Source organism: Lagenorhynchus albirostris, chromosome 11 (genome assembly GCF_949774975.1).
Source record: "Lagenorhynchus albirostris chromosome 11, mLagAlb1.1, whole genome shotgun sequence".
In the NCBI taxonomy this organism is placed as follows: domain Eukaryota; kingdom Metazoa; phylum Chordata; class Mammalia; order Artiodactyla; family Delphinidae; genus Lagenorhynchus; species Lagenorhynchus albirostris.
Window position 1 is genome coordinate 8,004,619 of NC_083105.1, and position 15,647 is coordinate 8,020,265.

At 41.0% G+C, this 15,647-nt stretch overlaps 1 protein-coding gene across 1 annotated transcript in view; it reads right to left on the reverse strand.

The window, feature by feature from the left end:
* Positions 1-15,647, reverse strand: part of EP300 (E1A binding protein p300) — a 73,827-nt gene that overhangs the window by 15,387 nt on the left and 42,793 nt on the right. The window contains exons 11-22 of the mRNA XM_060164565.1: positions 14,615-14,692; positions 14,044-14,153; positions 12,271-12,408; positions 11,570-12,007; positions 9,972-10,151; positions 9,606-9,750; positions 7,380-7,498; positions 5,938-6,177; positions 5,428-5,516; positions 3,316-3,396; positions 1,368-1,424; positions 647-724 (exon numbers count right to left, since the gene is read on the reverse strand). Coding sequence (XP_060020548.1) covers positions 647-724; positions 1,368-1,424; positions 3,316-3,396; positions 5,428-5,516; positions 5,938-6,177; positions 7,380-7,498; positions 9,606-9,750; positions 9,972-10,151; positions 11,570-12,007; positions 12,271-12,408; positions 14,044-14,153; positions 14,615-14,692 — 1,753 coding nt within the window. The remainder of the gene's footprint in view (positions 1-646; positions 725-1,367; positions 1,425-3,315; positions 3,397-5,427; positions 5,517-5,937; positions 6,178-7,379; positions 7,499-9,605; positions 9,751-9,971; positions 10,152-11,569; positions 12,008-12,270; positions 12,409-14,043; positions 14,154-14,614; positions 14,693-15,647) is intronic.

The window sequence follows — 15,647 nt, forward strand, 5'->3', positions numbered from 1 at the left end:
AAGAATCCGCCTGCCAATGCAGGGGACACGGGTTCGAGCCCTGGTCCAGGAAGATCCCATGTGCCGCAGAGCAACTAAGCCCGCACGCCACAACTACTGAGCCCGCTCACCTAGAGCTCATGCTCTGCAACAAGAGAAGCCACCGCAATGAGAACCCCATGCACCACAACCGAGAGTAAACCCCGCTTACCGCAACCAAGAGTAGCCCCCGCTTACCGCAACTAGAGAAAGCCCGCTCGTAGCAATGAAGACCCAACACAGCCATAAATAAATAAAATAAATAAATAAATATTTAAAAAAAAAAAAAAAAAAAAAAGAATCTGCCTTCCAACACAGGGGACATGGGCTTGATCCCTGGTTGGGGAACTAAGATCCCACGTGCTGCGGGGCAACTAAGCCTGCGTGCCACAACTAGAGAGCTTGTGCACTGCAACTACTAAGCCACAACTAGAGAGAAGCCTGCATGCCACAGCAAAGAGCCCGCCCACCGCTACTAATACCCAACACGGCCAAAAATAAATAAACAAAAAAAAGAATAATTCCAAGAGACAGTAACTTTGAAGATAAAACATAATCATTGCAGAGAAGACAAACTTCCTAAAATTCACAACAAAGAAAAAGTCTAGGGAAAATACTGATGTCTCACCCAGATGGCCAGATGATCTCATGATGAAGGACACAGATCTGATGCATCTTTCTTCCACACTCCGTACATTCAACAAACCTGGAAAGGAAAAGTCAAAATGTCAAGATTAAATCCAAAAATTTAACCAAATCAAAACTTCCAATATTTCCCAATTTCTGACAATTCAAAAGATAGCCAAAATCACGTCCAAAGAATTGAAGAATAGGTTTTAAAAGCTCTTTAGTGTAACAGGTAGAGCAAATCTCAAAAGCAGTTTAGTCATTAAATATGAACTGTGACTATGGAATAAAAAGTGAAAGATCAAGATGACTGCTGGTTAAACTTCCAAGTGAGTCTGACACCATCATATCCATTCCAGGAATACCTAGAATACCAGTACATCTCTGTACCTCTGAATACTTCTGAAAGGCCTCACTATAAAGGAGGGGATTATGAACTGGTTTGAAAATACAGAGGACAACAGGGCTGGAATAATGGCACTGAGCAGAGGTAGCTTTGTGCTTCACTCAAGCCTATAAAACACCAAAATATTAGGTAGATTTAGTGAAATGTAAATGAATACTAACCATATGTAAATTTTAGCACTTCTACCATCTCTGTTAGATGTATGTTATAGATTTAGTCCAAGAATATAGAATCATCTCACTGGCTGTGCAAACCAAGAGAATGAAAGGAAGAAGGAAAATCAAAGTGTACTGACTACTCAAGGAGAACTACTTACAGTTCAGGATCCAGAGTGTCATTTTTTCTCTTCGAAAATTGTTCTTTATTTATTGTACTAAGGAAAAGAAGAGGGACACAATGAGAACAAGCAACACAGAAAGATTAGCAGTCTGACTACTGTTCTAATTACCAAAGGGCAAAAACCCCACCCTGTAAGTGGATCATTTAAATCTAAGAATATACCAAGGATACAACAGTACATTCTTGGCTCCCACAAAATGCACATTTACATGCCTATGTTTTTGGAAAGGACTTTATAGTAAATCTGTTCCCATTTACAGGAAGAGAACCCAGTAAGAACTAAAAACATGAATTTGTTCTTCTTTTCCTTTTAAAATCTTGCCTACTACTCTTAGTGTTAGGTATTTACACCTTCTAATAGTTTAATGTTCCTAGACTGAGCTACGTATGAAAGATACTGTGTATAGAGGGAGCTAAACCACTATTTATAAAAAATACTAAAATTTCAGGAGTCTAGTCAAATTCTTTATATTAATAAAAAATTTCAATGTTAAGAATACATTAAAAAATTCATTAAAAAATTTCCACATGGCCTCCTACTCTGAAATCTAGCCTACCACACTGCTCATAGCCTCACAAATACAGGAGCTAACAGCCTTATTCTCCACCTAGAACAAACTGCAGGGGGCCCAACTTCGACTACTGTGACTCTACCTCACAAAAATTAGAAATGAGGACATTTCCCCATTTAAACTGTTTTCTATTAGTTACAGGCTAGAGATTCATCGCTACCTGGCCTAAGGTCTTGCTACCCAAAGTGTGTTCTAAAGACCAGCAGTCTAGAAGGACCTGGGAACTTGTTAGTACCGCATACTCCCAGGCTCACTGCTGACCTGAGGAACTGCAAGAGGGGTTTCTACACTCTTCACAGTCAGAGTGGTGCTGTCCTAAGGTACAGAACATGTGGTAAGCCACTCAGTAGTACCCATGGTAAGGCTGCCTCCCTTTGCTGCATCAGATCTGACTTCCCTGGTTTAGCCAAGGTCAGAAAAATCTCTTAAGGTTCAAGGGGACCCAGTATCTACCCCAAGACCAGTACCAGACCCCACTATATTATATGTCAATGGTGACTGAAGAAAAAGTACAACTTGAAAACCCAATTTGAAAACACTAACCAGTTTTTCTCAGAAGCCCTGTTTTTACTAGTAACATAACAATTCCATACTTTTTGGGGAAATGTTCTGAATTGACTGTTTATTATAGGTTAAACCGGAAAAGAAGCTGAAGAATATTAAAAGGACACCAAATAGTTCTTTCTTCCTAAAACAGTCCAAATTTGTGTGTGTAAACTAAATCTTAGAGATCAGAAGTACTATGAGGCAGTTTAGGCTATGTTTAAAAATTTTTCTTGGCATTTACCAAACCACAAGAGCATGCGAGATTGTGAATGTCCAACCAAGTCTCTTTCTAATAAATCACTCTCACAAACTCCTAAACCCCTAATGATGTTAAATGACACTGACGATTATAATGACTTTGGTATCGTTAACCTTTATGAGAAGGCTGTAAGGTGGTTATATTTGTTCAATTCCTCTCAAACTCAAAACAGTTAACAATGAAGTTCCGTTGCACTACAGCCTTTCACTTTTTAGGAGAAGCTGATTATTTCCCTATAGAAGAAATATATCTGAAATGACCATCCAATATTGATGTATTCCCTAGATCAGTACCGACACAACTCACTGCTGTGATGGAAATATTCTCTATCTGTGCTGACCAATATGGCAGCCACTAGCCACAGATTGTCTACTGAAATTGGGAATTTTAAATTTTATTTACTTTGAATTAATTTGAATCTAAATAGCTACCTGTGGCTATACGATACTGGACAGCATAACCCAAGACCACTTAGAAGCCTGAGCATAATCACCTGACAACAAACTGAGAAATAAGAGAATACTTTCCAAAATAATATAGTTACTTACGTTTGAGGCTGGGAAGGGTCATCCCCCAAAGAAACGCTCTCCCCTTGGATTTCATTGAAACACTTCTCACAGAAATGATACCTGTCGGCAAGAAGGCCATACTGGGGTGAACTGTTCCGTTCACACAACACAGCCCAAGCCAAGCAACGAAGCCACCAATCACAGCAGGCCAAGAGGGGGACGGGAGCAGAGAGCAGGTCATCAACGGCGACAAGGACATTCAATGATGCAGATTTATGGGCACCACAGTTTGGGTTTTGTTTTTGGTTTTTGTTTTTTGCAATCAAAGCCAAGTGCAGACAACGACAAGCATGAGGGAGAAAAAAAAAAACACAAAACAAACGAAGAAATGAGGGATTGCAGGACAACAAAAAACATAAAAGCAAGACAAGACAACACAAAGCAGAAAGCCAAGGCAAAGCACAGATTAGCATTAAATATCTCAATGGGATCACAAGTAGCAAATGATTACAGCAAATAAAACAAGCAAGTCTCACACAGACCTACAGCCTTTCATTTTAGTAATTTATGCTACTTGATGCAAATAATCGAAAGTAGGATAAATATACTGTGGAGAGAAGAACTACTACTCTATTACCTAAACATAGCAAAGAAAAAACCTTCCCCACTTCCAAAGAAAAAAATCCACTATGGATACAGTACCAGGAAACAATCATCTAGAAACAACTGTGGTCTGAAAAAACACCCCAAATTTCCTTTTGATCCCAAGGAAGCCACATAAGTACAATAAAAAGTCTGCACAAGCAGTTAAACACTGATTGTAGCCACCAACTGACATAGTTGAAGAGGGAAAAGGCAGTGGTGTATGCAGATACATGATTATATATTCCTGGGCGCTGTAGATTGGTGCTTAAAATCCAAAAAAGGTACATAAATGCCAAGATTATAGCATGAGATTACAGCATGCCAGCTGTCACTTGCTTTTTTTTTTTTTTTTTGGCGGTACACGGGCCTCTCACTGTTCTGGCCTCTCCCGTTGCGGAGCACAGGCTCCGGACGCACAGGCTCCGCGGCCATGGCTCACGGGCCCAGCCGCTCCGTGGCATGTGGGATCTTCCCAGACCGGAGCACGAACCCGTGTCCCCTGCTTCGGCAGGCGGACTCTCAACCACTGCGCCACCAGGGAAGCCCAGTCACTTGCTTTCTTGAACAACTTGAACCCCCACTTTTCCTAGGTTTTAAGGAGTAAAACACTATAGATTCTTATGACTACAAAGCATTAGGGGAGTGCACCTAACTTTTTGTAAATAAAACAAAAAGCTTAAGTGACTTTTTCAAAGCTAGAAATACATCTGTAGCACACAAGTTCAGCAAAAAACGACCACCATGGGTTTGGGTCATCAAAGTATTGACTGTCCAGCCTTGCTTTTTTATTTACATCCCATGCCAGCTATACTGTTGGCTGATTACACAAAATAAGAGACAAATCATGATTAAGATAGATTAGCAAATCCAATTTGTGTGATTACAGCCCTTATTTGAGCAGGAGAAAATAAGGCAGAAGTGTCTAATTTATTAGAAGCCTACCGTCCATGGTCATATGCAAATTTTTGTAAGGAACAGTCTGGTACAGAGGTCTCTTTAATGTGCCCAACAGAGGCAAAGCAAATACCCTGGGATCCTTTGTTTTTACATACTCCAAGAAAAACTTAGGTATCAGCTGCACACAAAAAGGAAACATTTCCTAAAAGATACAGCTGGCTAGGAAACTTTTGGTTAAAGTTTTCTGGGTGGTTTTGGGAATGGCAATAGATGGCAGCAATTTCACAGGGAAGTAGACCAATTAGTTTGAAACTTTTTTGTTTTTGCCTGAGGCTGTGGTGAGCTATACAAGGACAGTGGGAAAAAAATATGGGGCCTGGGACGTAATCCCAGGTATGCCACCAACTCATAAAGTTGCTTAACTTCTTAATGCCGTGGGTTCCTGCCTTATAAAAATAAGGGCCCAGAAAACTGATACCAGAACTTGTGCTGTACAGTTGTTTTCAAGCAAGTTACACATGAACCATGACTGTATGTGTGCTGGTCCATCCGCATGCACTCCCTGGACACGCGGACACTCTGACCATGGTCCACACAGGTCGAGCTTACCTGTTCTGGTAACTGTAGTAAGTGGCATCACGAGGGATTGTGCATAACTGTTTGCCATAGCAACAGAGTGTCTGTGGAGAGAACTCCAACTGCAAAAGAAACCATTTGTTAAATATGGTTTGAAGGGCAAGCTAAAATATTTACACTGGCAAGTAAATCAGAAACAGAAGTTAGTGAAGCCTTACTTCTCATTATGTCTCTTATAATGGGTTATTTCAGTTTCCAAGACAGTTCACTGAACTAAAACTAATCTTGTTTGCTACTGTTTTATTCCACCACTCTGAGGTAAGCTTAACAGTCATATCCTTCCACCATTTACCAAAGAACTGAAGAGGACAAGAGGAGTTCAATGTGAATTGCCATGTACAGGAAAACTAGTATATGCCACGCCCTGTGCACCACAGGTAAATACGACCAAGTCCCTATCCAAGATGAACTTACAATTTGATGACTCAGGATTCTAACTGGCAAGTTTTCCATGCAGTTCTTATCTGTGCAAACATTTCTTACCTTTCTGCCACAGCAGTATCCAAGGCTTTGCATGACTGGGTCAATTTCTTGCTCAAAGACCTCAGACAGCTTGGAGCAGTATTTGTACACCCGTGATGTTTTCCGATTATATAACCAAGCATTGTTGAACATAAGCCAAATGTCATCCACATACTGCCAGGGCTCCTGATACTGTCCAGTGTCTAACTTCCTTTTGATAGTAGAAAGATCCATGGGGCTCTTCACAATATCAAAGTAATCCTAGAAGGACAAGTGACACCAAACAACATTATCCAAAAGTCTCACTATATTCAAGGTCCACAGCATATCTTGCTATAATCATTATAAATTTTCTGGATAATGTTGAGTCTCTGATGTGTCTGTATTTCCAAAGAAATGATCGATGCCCATCACTTTTTTAAATCATTAGTCTACAGAGATATGAAGCAGCCAGGGGCAGAGAGAATAACAACTACTCTAGATTTTGTAGGAGCAAGCTGATCGTCTACAGGAGCGATTCTAGATACTTTACCATAGTACATGTGTGATCAACTTAAAAGACCAAGAAATCAAAGACCCTTCACATTTTAGTACTAGATGCAGCCTACAGATGAAACTAAGCCCAGAAAATATTGGTGATCTGTCTAAGGCCACAGAAAAATATAGGAAAAAAAAAAAAAGATTCTAACACATTTTTGCCCCTCGAAGCACTCCAATGACTTATCCAATACAACTTAAAATACTCAAATGAAACCTCCCAGCAGCCTGGTGTATAAAGGCAACTTTAAAAGCAGATGAAGCTAATTTGGATCTATCTTTCCTATCATGAACTACTGCTACTCAAGTGATAAAAATAAATAAACCATATGATCCAGCAATCTCACTCTTAGATATATACCCCAGAGAAATAAAAAGATACACACACCAATTTGTATGTAAACATTCACAGGTGTGCTATCCCCAACAGCCAAAAAGTATAAACAACCCACATGTCTATCAACTAATAAATGGATAAAGAGAATGTATGCACATCCATATGATGAAATATTGCTGGGCTGTAAGAAGGAATGAAGTATTGATTTGTGCTACAATATGGACAAACTTTGAAAACATTACGCTAAGTGAAAGAATCCAGTCACAAAGAACCACATACTGTAAGACTCTCTTTGATGAAATGTCCAGAAGAGACAAATCCACAGAGGCAGAAGGCAGACCAGCAGTTGGTTGGTAGTAGGGGCTGTAGGTGGAAATGGGGAGTGACTGCTTATGGAAATGGGGTTTCTTTTTTGGGGTGATGAAAATCATCCAAAACTGACTGTGGTGATAACTGCACAATTCTGTTAATACACAAAAACCATTAAACTGTGCACTTTAAATGGGTGATTTGTACAATATGTGAACTGTATCCGAATAAAGCTGTTAACAAATTTTAAAAGAAAAGAGAAGTACCACCACATACTTACAGGGATTCCTAGAAGCTGGGGGTCCACAGGTTGACGAAAGGGAAGGGATTCTGGATCCTGTCGGTAAAGTGCCTCCAATGTTGGCATCAATGCCTGTCGTAACTCTTCAGGTTTGAAAACTTAATAAGAGTATATTTGAAATTAGTTACCAATTAAGCAAAAGAGGAAAAAAGGTTCAAGTCAAAACTATAAAATATATCTCAAGGCTCAGAAAACACAAAATTCTCTACCTTATCCCCATGAAATATCACTAAGGGTGTTTCTATTTCCTGGTTCAGAGAGATCCTTTATAACACCTTGTCGAGGGGCTTCCCTGGTGGCGCAGTGGTTGAGAGTCCGCCTGCCGATGCAGGGGACACGGGTTCGTGCCCCGGTCCGGGAAGACCCCACATGCCGTGGAGTGGCTAGGCCCGTGAGCCACGGCCGCTGAGCCTGCCCATCTGGAGCCTGTGCTCCGCAACGGGAGAGGCCACAACAGTGAGAGGCCCGCGTACCGCAAAAAAAAAAAAAAAAAAAAAAAATCCATCTTGTCTAGTCACCTTTAAATACCCTTCATGGCTCAGATAATTTCTCAGTCAGAAACCCAGTTAAGATAGTCTTGACCAAGTAGAAACAGAATGCTAAGCCTTCCAAAAATTTATGAAAAGACTTGTCAGAATGTTCCAAAAGATACGACAGGCGGGGGATGCTGTGAAGCAAGAACGGAAGAAGCCCTCCTTCCTGGTATCAGCATGTAACAAGTCAGAAATTAGACCTGGTATTGTCTTATCGCCAAAGGAATCAGAGCCACTGAAGGCCAAGAGTCCTTTGAAATGTTTGATGTTTTAGAGCTTCAGCAGAAGACGTATTTACTATTTTAATGGCAAACGTTAGGTTCCAGTCTAAAGAAAGAACTAAATTGTTATTGCCAGAATGATGGACTCAGTTGATCAAATTATGCTCAAATGTGTTCTCAGTATGTTTCCCAAAAGTCAGGAAAGATTTGCTGGCATGTCCCAAATGGAATTAATTTAAACTACCATTTAAGAAGCTGGCCATTAAGGGTCCAGTTCGAGCTTTGAATCAGTCTGAGCAGAGAGGCCTTATTACTTCTTCTATTTACAAATTAATTTTATCTTCAAGGGGGTATATCTGTCAGTACCTTGAGTATTTTTTCACCACATGGTGGGGGCTGACATGAAAAAAATCAGACAGACGGGAGAATCTTCTTTGTCTCATACTTTGTTGTGCTTTGAGCAAATTTGTGAGATTAGCTGTTTTAAAAGCAGATTCCTAATATTAAGATTGGGTTTGTTGCAGCCTAGATCAAAATAACATCTCCATATATAACAAACATTTATTCATTCATTCATTGGCCATGCCATGCACATGCAGGATCTTACTTCCCCGACCCGCGGGGGATCAAACCCATGCCCCTGCAGTAGAAGCGTGGAGCCTTAACCACAGGACCGCCAGGGAAGTCCCAACAACCTTATTTTTAAATGAAAATAATTTTTTAACCCCATCATTTTAAAGTATATTGTATTCATGGAGCACTTTTGTATACGTCATCTTCAGGAGCCAGCAGATTCCTCTTTGAGATAAGTCCTACCTGTGCCATTGAAGGGGTCACTAGAGCCACGAGAAGTTCCAGTCCTAAACTAGTTAGTAAACTAATTTCTGTGGGAATTGTTTAACACTCTCTGCTAAGCATTGCTGCTTGCTTGGCTTGACTCATTAATATTCAGTAGCGTGGTTCAGAGCAGAGACTCTGAATCAGCCTGCCTGGGCTGAGTGAGCTGGGAAGTGTTACTTGACCTTGCTGAGCCTCAGTTTTCCTGCCTGTAAAACAGTGATCAGTAACCTCACAGAGGGGCTGTGAAGTTCTTAGATGAGACACGGCAGGTTGTAGCACAGTGCCTGGCGCACAGCAGGTTAACAAAAAATATTATTATTGCTATTATTTCCTGCATTTTAGTCAAGAATATTATTTAATAATTTCTGTCCTCTAACAAAGATAAATTTGAGAAATTGTTAGCCACCCAGTGACTGTAGGATGCACATATACCTAAAGGAAAGAAAATTTCTTCTCCAACATTAGCAATAATGAAGAGACCAGGCCAAGGGCTCCAAGCTTAATGAAATCACATTAAAATTCAATTCCAAGGCCCAAGAAATCCAATCTCACTCTACTAAGGTCTTTGGTTTTTACTCTGTCTCCACAAACACAGAGCCTAAGAGACTCACTCTTCTTTTTTGACTGTCCTGGGGCTGGAGATGACTGGGCTGCTGAAGTACTTGGCTGGTCTTCCTCCTCTTTTGTTTCAGTTTTTAATTCAGTGCCTCTCTCTTCTGTTTCTGTAGGTTCCACTTTACAGTCTTCTGCTTTAGTCTAAAAGGCAAGGTAGGAATTTTTGGTTTTCTAAAGACATGTAACTGAGAAGCAATAACATCATTATCTTACTTACTCTCCCCTGTGGATGTAGCTGAAGACCCTTTTTCATATGGAAATCAATAAAATAAGACCTAATTATAGAATACTTTCCTGTAACATGTTTGAGTTCCTAGACAGAGGTCCTAACCAAAAAACAGCAGTAACTGCCCTACTCTCACCTCTGGAATATCCTCTGGCTGAGTATCTGCTGGTTCTGGTGCATCCACTTCCATTTTAGCCTCCATTTTCACTTCCTGTGAAGGCTGCTTCTCAGGAATGGCCTGAGAATTCACTTCCGTGCTACTAGTAGATGGAGGGTTTGATACCTGACCTTCGATGCTTACAGCTGGCTGGGAAAGCTGGGTAGAAAGAGGGGGAAAAACAAAAAGTTTGCCTATTACACACAACAAGATGGCATGATTAACTACCTATCTTTAGGCTAGTGTCATTACACCCACTGATGGTGCTTTCACTTACTCAACCTATTTCGCCCCCTTGAAGTAAATTACACTCAAGAATAGGAGACTGAGGACTTGCAAATATAGGTTGGTTGGTTGCAGATAGAAGAGTAGGCAACTGTTTCTTCAGTAACTCATTCTGTGGCAGTGTGCCTGGGAGGGGGGTTTCAGAAATGACTACCTCAGAGGAGTTCATGTTTATAGAAAAATGGAAAGAGAACAAGGATGACTGGCATTCTTTTCTTTTAAACTTCTCATTAGAAAAGGTTTCAATGTACAGGAAAGTAGAGAGAATATTATGAACTCCCACAATAAGCAGCTGTTTTGAATCATCACACTTTAATGGGATAACTAGCAATCTCTGTTTTTCCCCTAAGTCTTCCAATAAGATATCTCATAATGAGAAATTAGTATTTTCAGAAACTATCCTACATAGAATTAAGTTTCCTTTCTGCATCCTGCCTTTCCTTACATATCAGAAGCTAAGATGAACCAGTCATGGATAAGCAATGTTTTATGAAGTAGCTATAACTCATGAGGATCCTCAGCTTGCCAGTATGACAGAGAACTGAAATATTAGTATCAGTGATCAAGTAGAAAGTTTTAGATTGTGACACATAGAGTTCTATTAGTAAGAATGCAAGTATTAAATGTGCATTTGGATCTCTACTATATAGATAACAAGCCTTTCACAAGGAAGCTACCGGTTTGTTTCAGGCCCATAGTTTTCTAATCTCTTACATGATGAATTTTCTAACTTTGGCTAGTACCACAGACACTCATAAATCGATGATTTTGTTCATTTGCTCTTGAGTACATCAGTTCAGACTGTATGAAAAGATTCTTTAAATATCTGTAAAATTCACGTGGGGTATTAAATGTACTGTCGATGCTCTCCCTTTGTCACCTCTCCTTACATGCCTTCGAGCCTCGTAATACAACATGACCATGGTCAACATACGATCTAAACAAAATCTTTTGAGCTCCTCCTATGTTAGGTACGACAGCAAGAAAAAAAGAGAAAGAAGGTCTGTAACTATAAACAGATTCTAGTCTAACTGCGGAGACAACAATAAGAGAAGAAACAACACAGAAGAGAAACAGCACAGAGAATTCCCCGGCGGTCCAGTGATTAGGACTCGGCACTGTCACTGCCGTGTGCCCGGGCCAGGATCCCTGGTTGGGGAACTAAGATCCCACAAACCATGTAATGCGGCCAAAAAAAAAAAAGGGAGAAAAGAATAAAGAAACAGCACAGAAGCAGTGTAAAACTACAGCACAGCTGACACGATCCTGCTTAAAGCCCCGTCTCTGCTTACTGGAGTTGCCGGCTGCGGAGGCAGCAGTGGTGCCGTCGGGGTGGGCACAGAGGCTGCTGTACTCTGCTGGGACAGAGGCTGCTGCTGCGCCTGGTCAACTGAAGGAGCAGCAGGAAGTGAAGGCTGCACTTGGGGAGGAAGTTGCGTTGGTGGCGGTGTAGGCGTCTGTCTTGGAGGAGGATGTAGAGCCTGGGACTGTGGCCCAGGTGGCATGGCTGGAGGTGTAGGAACAGGGGCTGGAATTGCTGTTGCTGGTGGCTGCTGAGCCCCTATGCTTGGGGGAGTGTGGTGAGGGGTTGGGGTACGACTAGGTACAGGTGAGGGTGAGTTCTGATGCAGAGCTGGTTGAGGGAGAGGGGGACAGTGAATGTGGCTCCCTTGGGACCCAGGAGGCATTATAGGAGAGTTCACAGGGCAGGAAGAACTGGACATTTGTGCCTGTTAAAATGAAAAACATAAGACGCAATTCAGAACAGAACTGAAAATCCAACCAATACAGTATGTAATTAAGTAGACTTAGTAATCCTTTCATGTTCAGAATACCATGTCCATAACTGTTCTTATTAAAAGCTTAATCATCTATTTCCACCCATTATTTGCTGTCACCCTTCTCTGTAAAAACCCAAATTAAGAAGTTCCAGGAATCACGGAAACAAGTTTAAAAAAACAACAACAACAAAAAACCCATTTGTGAGACATACTTGAGACACTGGTGCTTGACTGCCAGACGGAGCCAAAGGCATATTTGTTACATTCATTCCCTGTGTTGAGAACTGAGTCTGAGGAAGGAACTGGCTCTGGCTGGAAGGCTGCTGCATGCGAGGCCCATAGCCCATAGGCTGTACACACATACAAAAACAAAAACAAAAAAACACAGAGCACCAAATTGCTTTTTTTCAGTTATTCTACTATAGCTGGAATTACCAATTGCTCTGGCTCTGCTATGGGGAGGGTGGGGTAGGAAAGGAAGAAAGTGGTGCTACAACAGCTGATGCTCATGCCAAGATAATGGAGAACAGCCTCACAGCTTACCTAAGCCCACCGTCAAGAAATTGCACAAATGCATCTAGAACGAGGCACATAGGTAACTGCCTATACACTCCGTTTGTTTTATAAGTGAGGAGAGCGAATCACAATTTCATGAGGTCTTTGCTTACGTAGGCGGTATTGTTAAAGCACAAACTATAAGACTCCATAGTGAGTAATTATGGATACCAAAGGCCAAGAACTTCAAAGTCTAAGAAAGGTATTTGTTTCATAGGTTAAAATGAAGAATAAGACCCCTCATTAAATACAGCAGACTGGTGCTAGACAACTCCAAAGAGGCTGAACAATTGATAGTACTAACTAACTCTGAGAGGCAGGGTAAGGGTTGGGGACAATATTGAAAGCTGGATGACAGGTTTAGAATTTGCACAAGGAGCAGTGAGATGCTCAGAGGCCATCTTCTCCACGCTCTAAAATCAGGCAACTGCCCCTCCATCACCCTTGACAGTTTCCTGCCTGGGTAGGTTCTGTGTTTGGGGAAGAGAAGCATTACGGAAGAGAGATGACTGTGTCAAAGTATGCAGACTACTCAACACTGAGACTCCAGGCAGTGGCGACTGGCTGCTCCTACAAGCTTTCTAGTACTGTGACTATATATGAACAGTATTTGGAAGGAAATCTTTCTTTTAGTGTTTATTTTATATAAATTATAATCAAGAAAGTCCTTAACGATACAGGATCCTATAATAAATATACTTTAGACACCTGATTTTCCCACTTAAAGCTGTAAACACCTTTCATGCCATCATATAAATTCTGAAATTATTGCTTATGAAGCATTCCAATTTACAGATGTACTGTAATTTAAACATAATCCCTTACAGTACATTCAGGCTATGGCCTTTCCCTAAAACACAGTACATAACGTAGCATCCTTAATATGCATTTTCTTCAAATTATCTTTTTTTTTTTTTCGGGACGCGGGCCTCTCACTGTTGTGGCCTCTCCCGTTGCAGAGCACAGGCTCCGGACGCGCAGGCTCAGCGGCCATGGCTCACGGGCCTAGCTGCTCCACAGAATGTGGGATCTTCCCGGACCGGGGAACGAACCCGTGTCCCCTGCATCAGCAGGTGGACTCTCAACCACTGCGCCACCAGGGAAGCCCTTCAAATTATATCCTTTTAGTATCTCAAGAATTATTTATGTAGGATAAATTTCTAAAAACAACGCATACAGGTAAAAGAGGTAGGTGAAAATTAAGGACTTTAGTATTCTCTGCCTAATTGTGGTATATGGTTTAGTTTTAATTATTTAATCATGTCTATATTAAGGGTAAATACAACAGAATTATAGGAAAAAAATCAGTGTTAAGAATTAATTATGTATAGTTAGCTGTTTAAGCAAGTGTGAGAATTTGTTCTCTGAAAGAAAAAAGGATTTTAAAAATGTCAAGTAAAGGCCAAAGATTACTCAGAGGTCAAACTTACCGGGTTGAGAGTTCCAGGTTGAGCTAACTGTCCATGGTGCTGAAGAGGAGAGGTTTGCCGGGGTCCAATAGGGGGCTGGGGCATACTCATCTGGCCAAATTGATTCAAACCTGTGAGTAAGTGTAAAATATTAGATCTGAACACCTTCATGTAATTGGAGAATAAAAGAGTTCTTATTTATGATTCTATGTCACTGTATCAGGACAAATAAAGGCACCTGCTTCCAACTGTGAATCTCTGTTTAATTCACAGCAGCCACAGAAGGGCACTGTTAATGAATGTATGGTCTCTGAACCAAATTTTACAATCTGGAATAAATTTCATCTTGGCTAGTTGTTTTTAAATGGATGCTTGATCATTTAATGTCTTTTGCCCCTTGACCTGTCAGCCAATCTGCTCTTCACCCTTCCTTCCTCCCTGGGCTCCCACTCTAATAAAAGGCTTTCTGATTTCTCAGGCAGGTAATTATGATAGCTGCTGCTGGCCTGCGGCAGGTGTAATCTTGTAATACACTAGGAACTCTGTTAAAAAAAAGCCATGGTTAAGTACACCGATTTCCCTCATAATTTACCAGGTTGTGGAGTTATCCGAGGCATCATCTGGTTTGGCACACTGCCACGGATCATAGATGGATCAGGTAGAGGGCCATCTAGAATGGAATACAGAAATGGTTAGAAATGCATCTTTTAGGCAGCCATTCCCCTTTAAAAACTAAAGTATAACTTACAGAATTCAGTCTGAATATCAAAAAAATAAAGCTATGAAGTAGACAGGAACCTGAAGAAAATGTTATTTCTGGAACACAAGAAAATGCCTCCAAATGGTTTTAGTACATTTCTTTATGAACCAGGGTGCTTTCAGCACTCACAGGACAATAATATAAAAGCTCATATTTAAACAGACTAATACAGCATTTAATATGCTGTTATTTGATCAAGCCTGATTATTTCATTGGTATGAAGAATACCTCTATAGACAATAGCCACAGATTCTATCCAGTGACCAAGTTTGACTGTGTACCCCAATAATGTGTTTTTATGCATACAAGCCCATTGTGAACACTGACTTTAAATAATACATATTACACTGCACTTTATCTCATCACGCAGCTCTTAAAACAAATACAAAAATAGAAATAACTAAGAATGATGAAAATATACATATGTATATACTCTAAATGTATATTAAGGAAACTAGCACCTTTAATATGAAAATAGTTTCCTTGGTTTGCTCACTAATTATGTTTATGGTATCTTCCGTTTTTTTCTTCTTTCTTTAAAGCTTCCAGGTAGGGCTTCTTTGGTGGCGCAGTGGTTGGGAATCCGCCTGCCGATGCAGGCAACACGGGTTCGAGCCCTGGCCTGGGAAGATCCCACATGCTGCGGAGCAACTGAGCCCGTGTGCCACAACTACTGAGCCTGCGCTCTAGCGCCCTCGAGCCACAGCTACTGAGCCCGCGTGCCACAACTACTGAAGCCCGTGTGCCTAGAGCCCGTGCTCCACAACAAGAGAAGTCACCGCAATGAGAAGCCTGCACACTGCAATGAGGAGTGGCCCCCGCTCGCTGCAACTAGAGAAAAGCAATGAAGCAGCAACAAAGACCC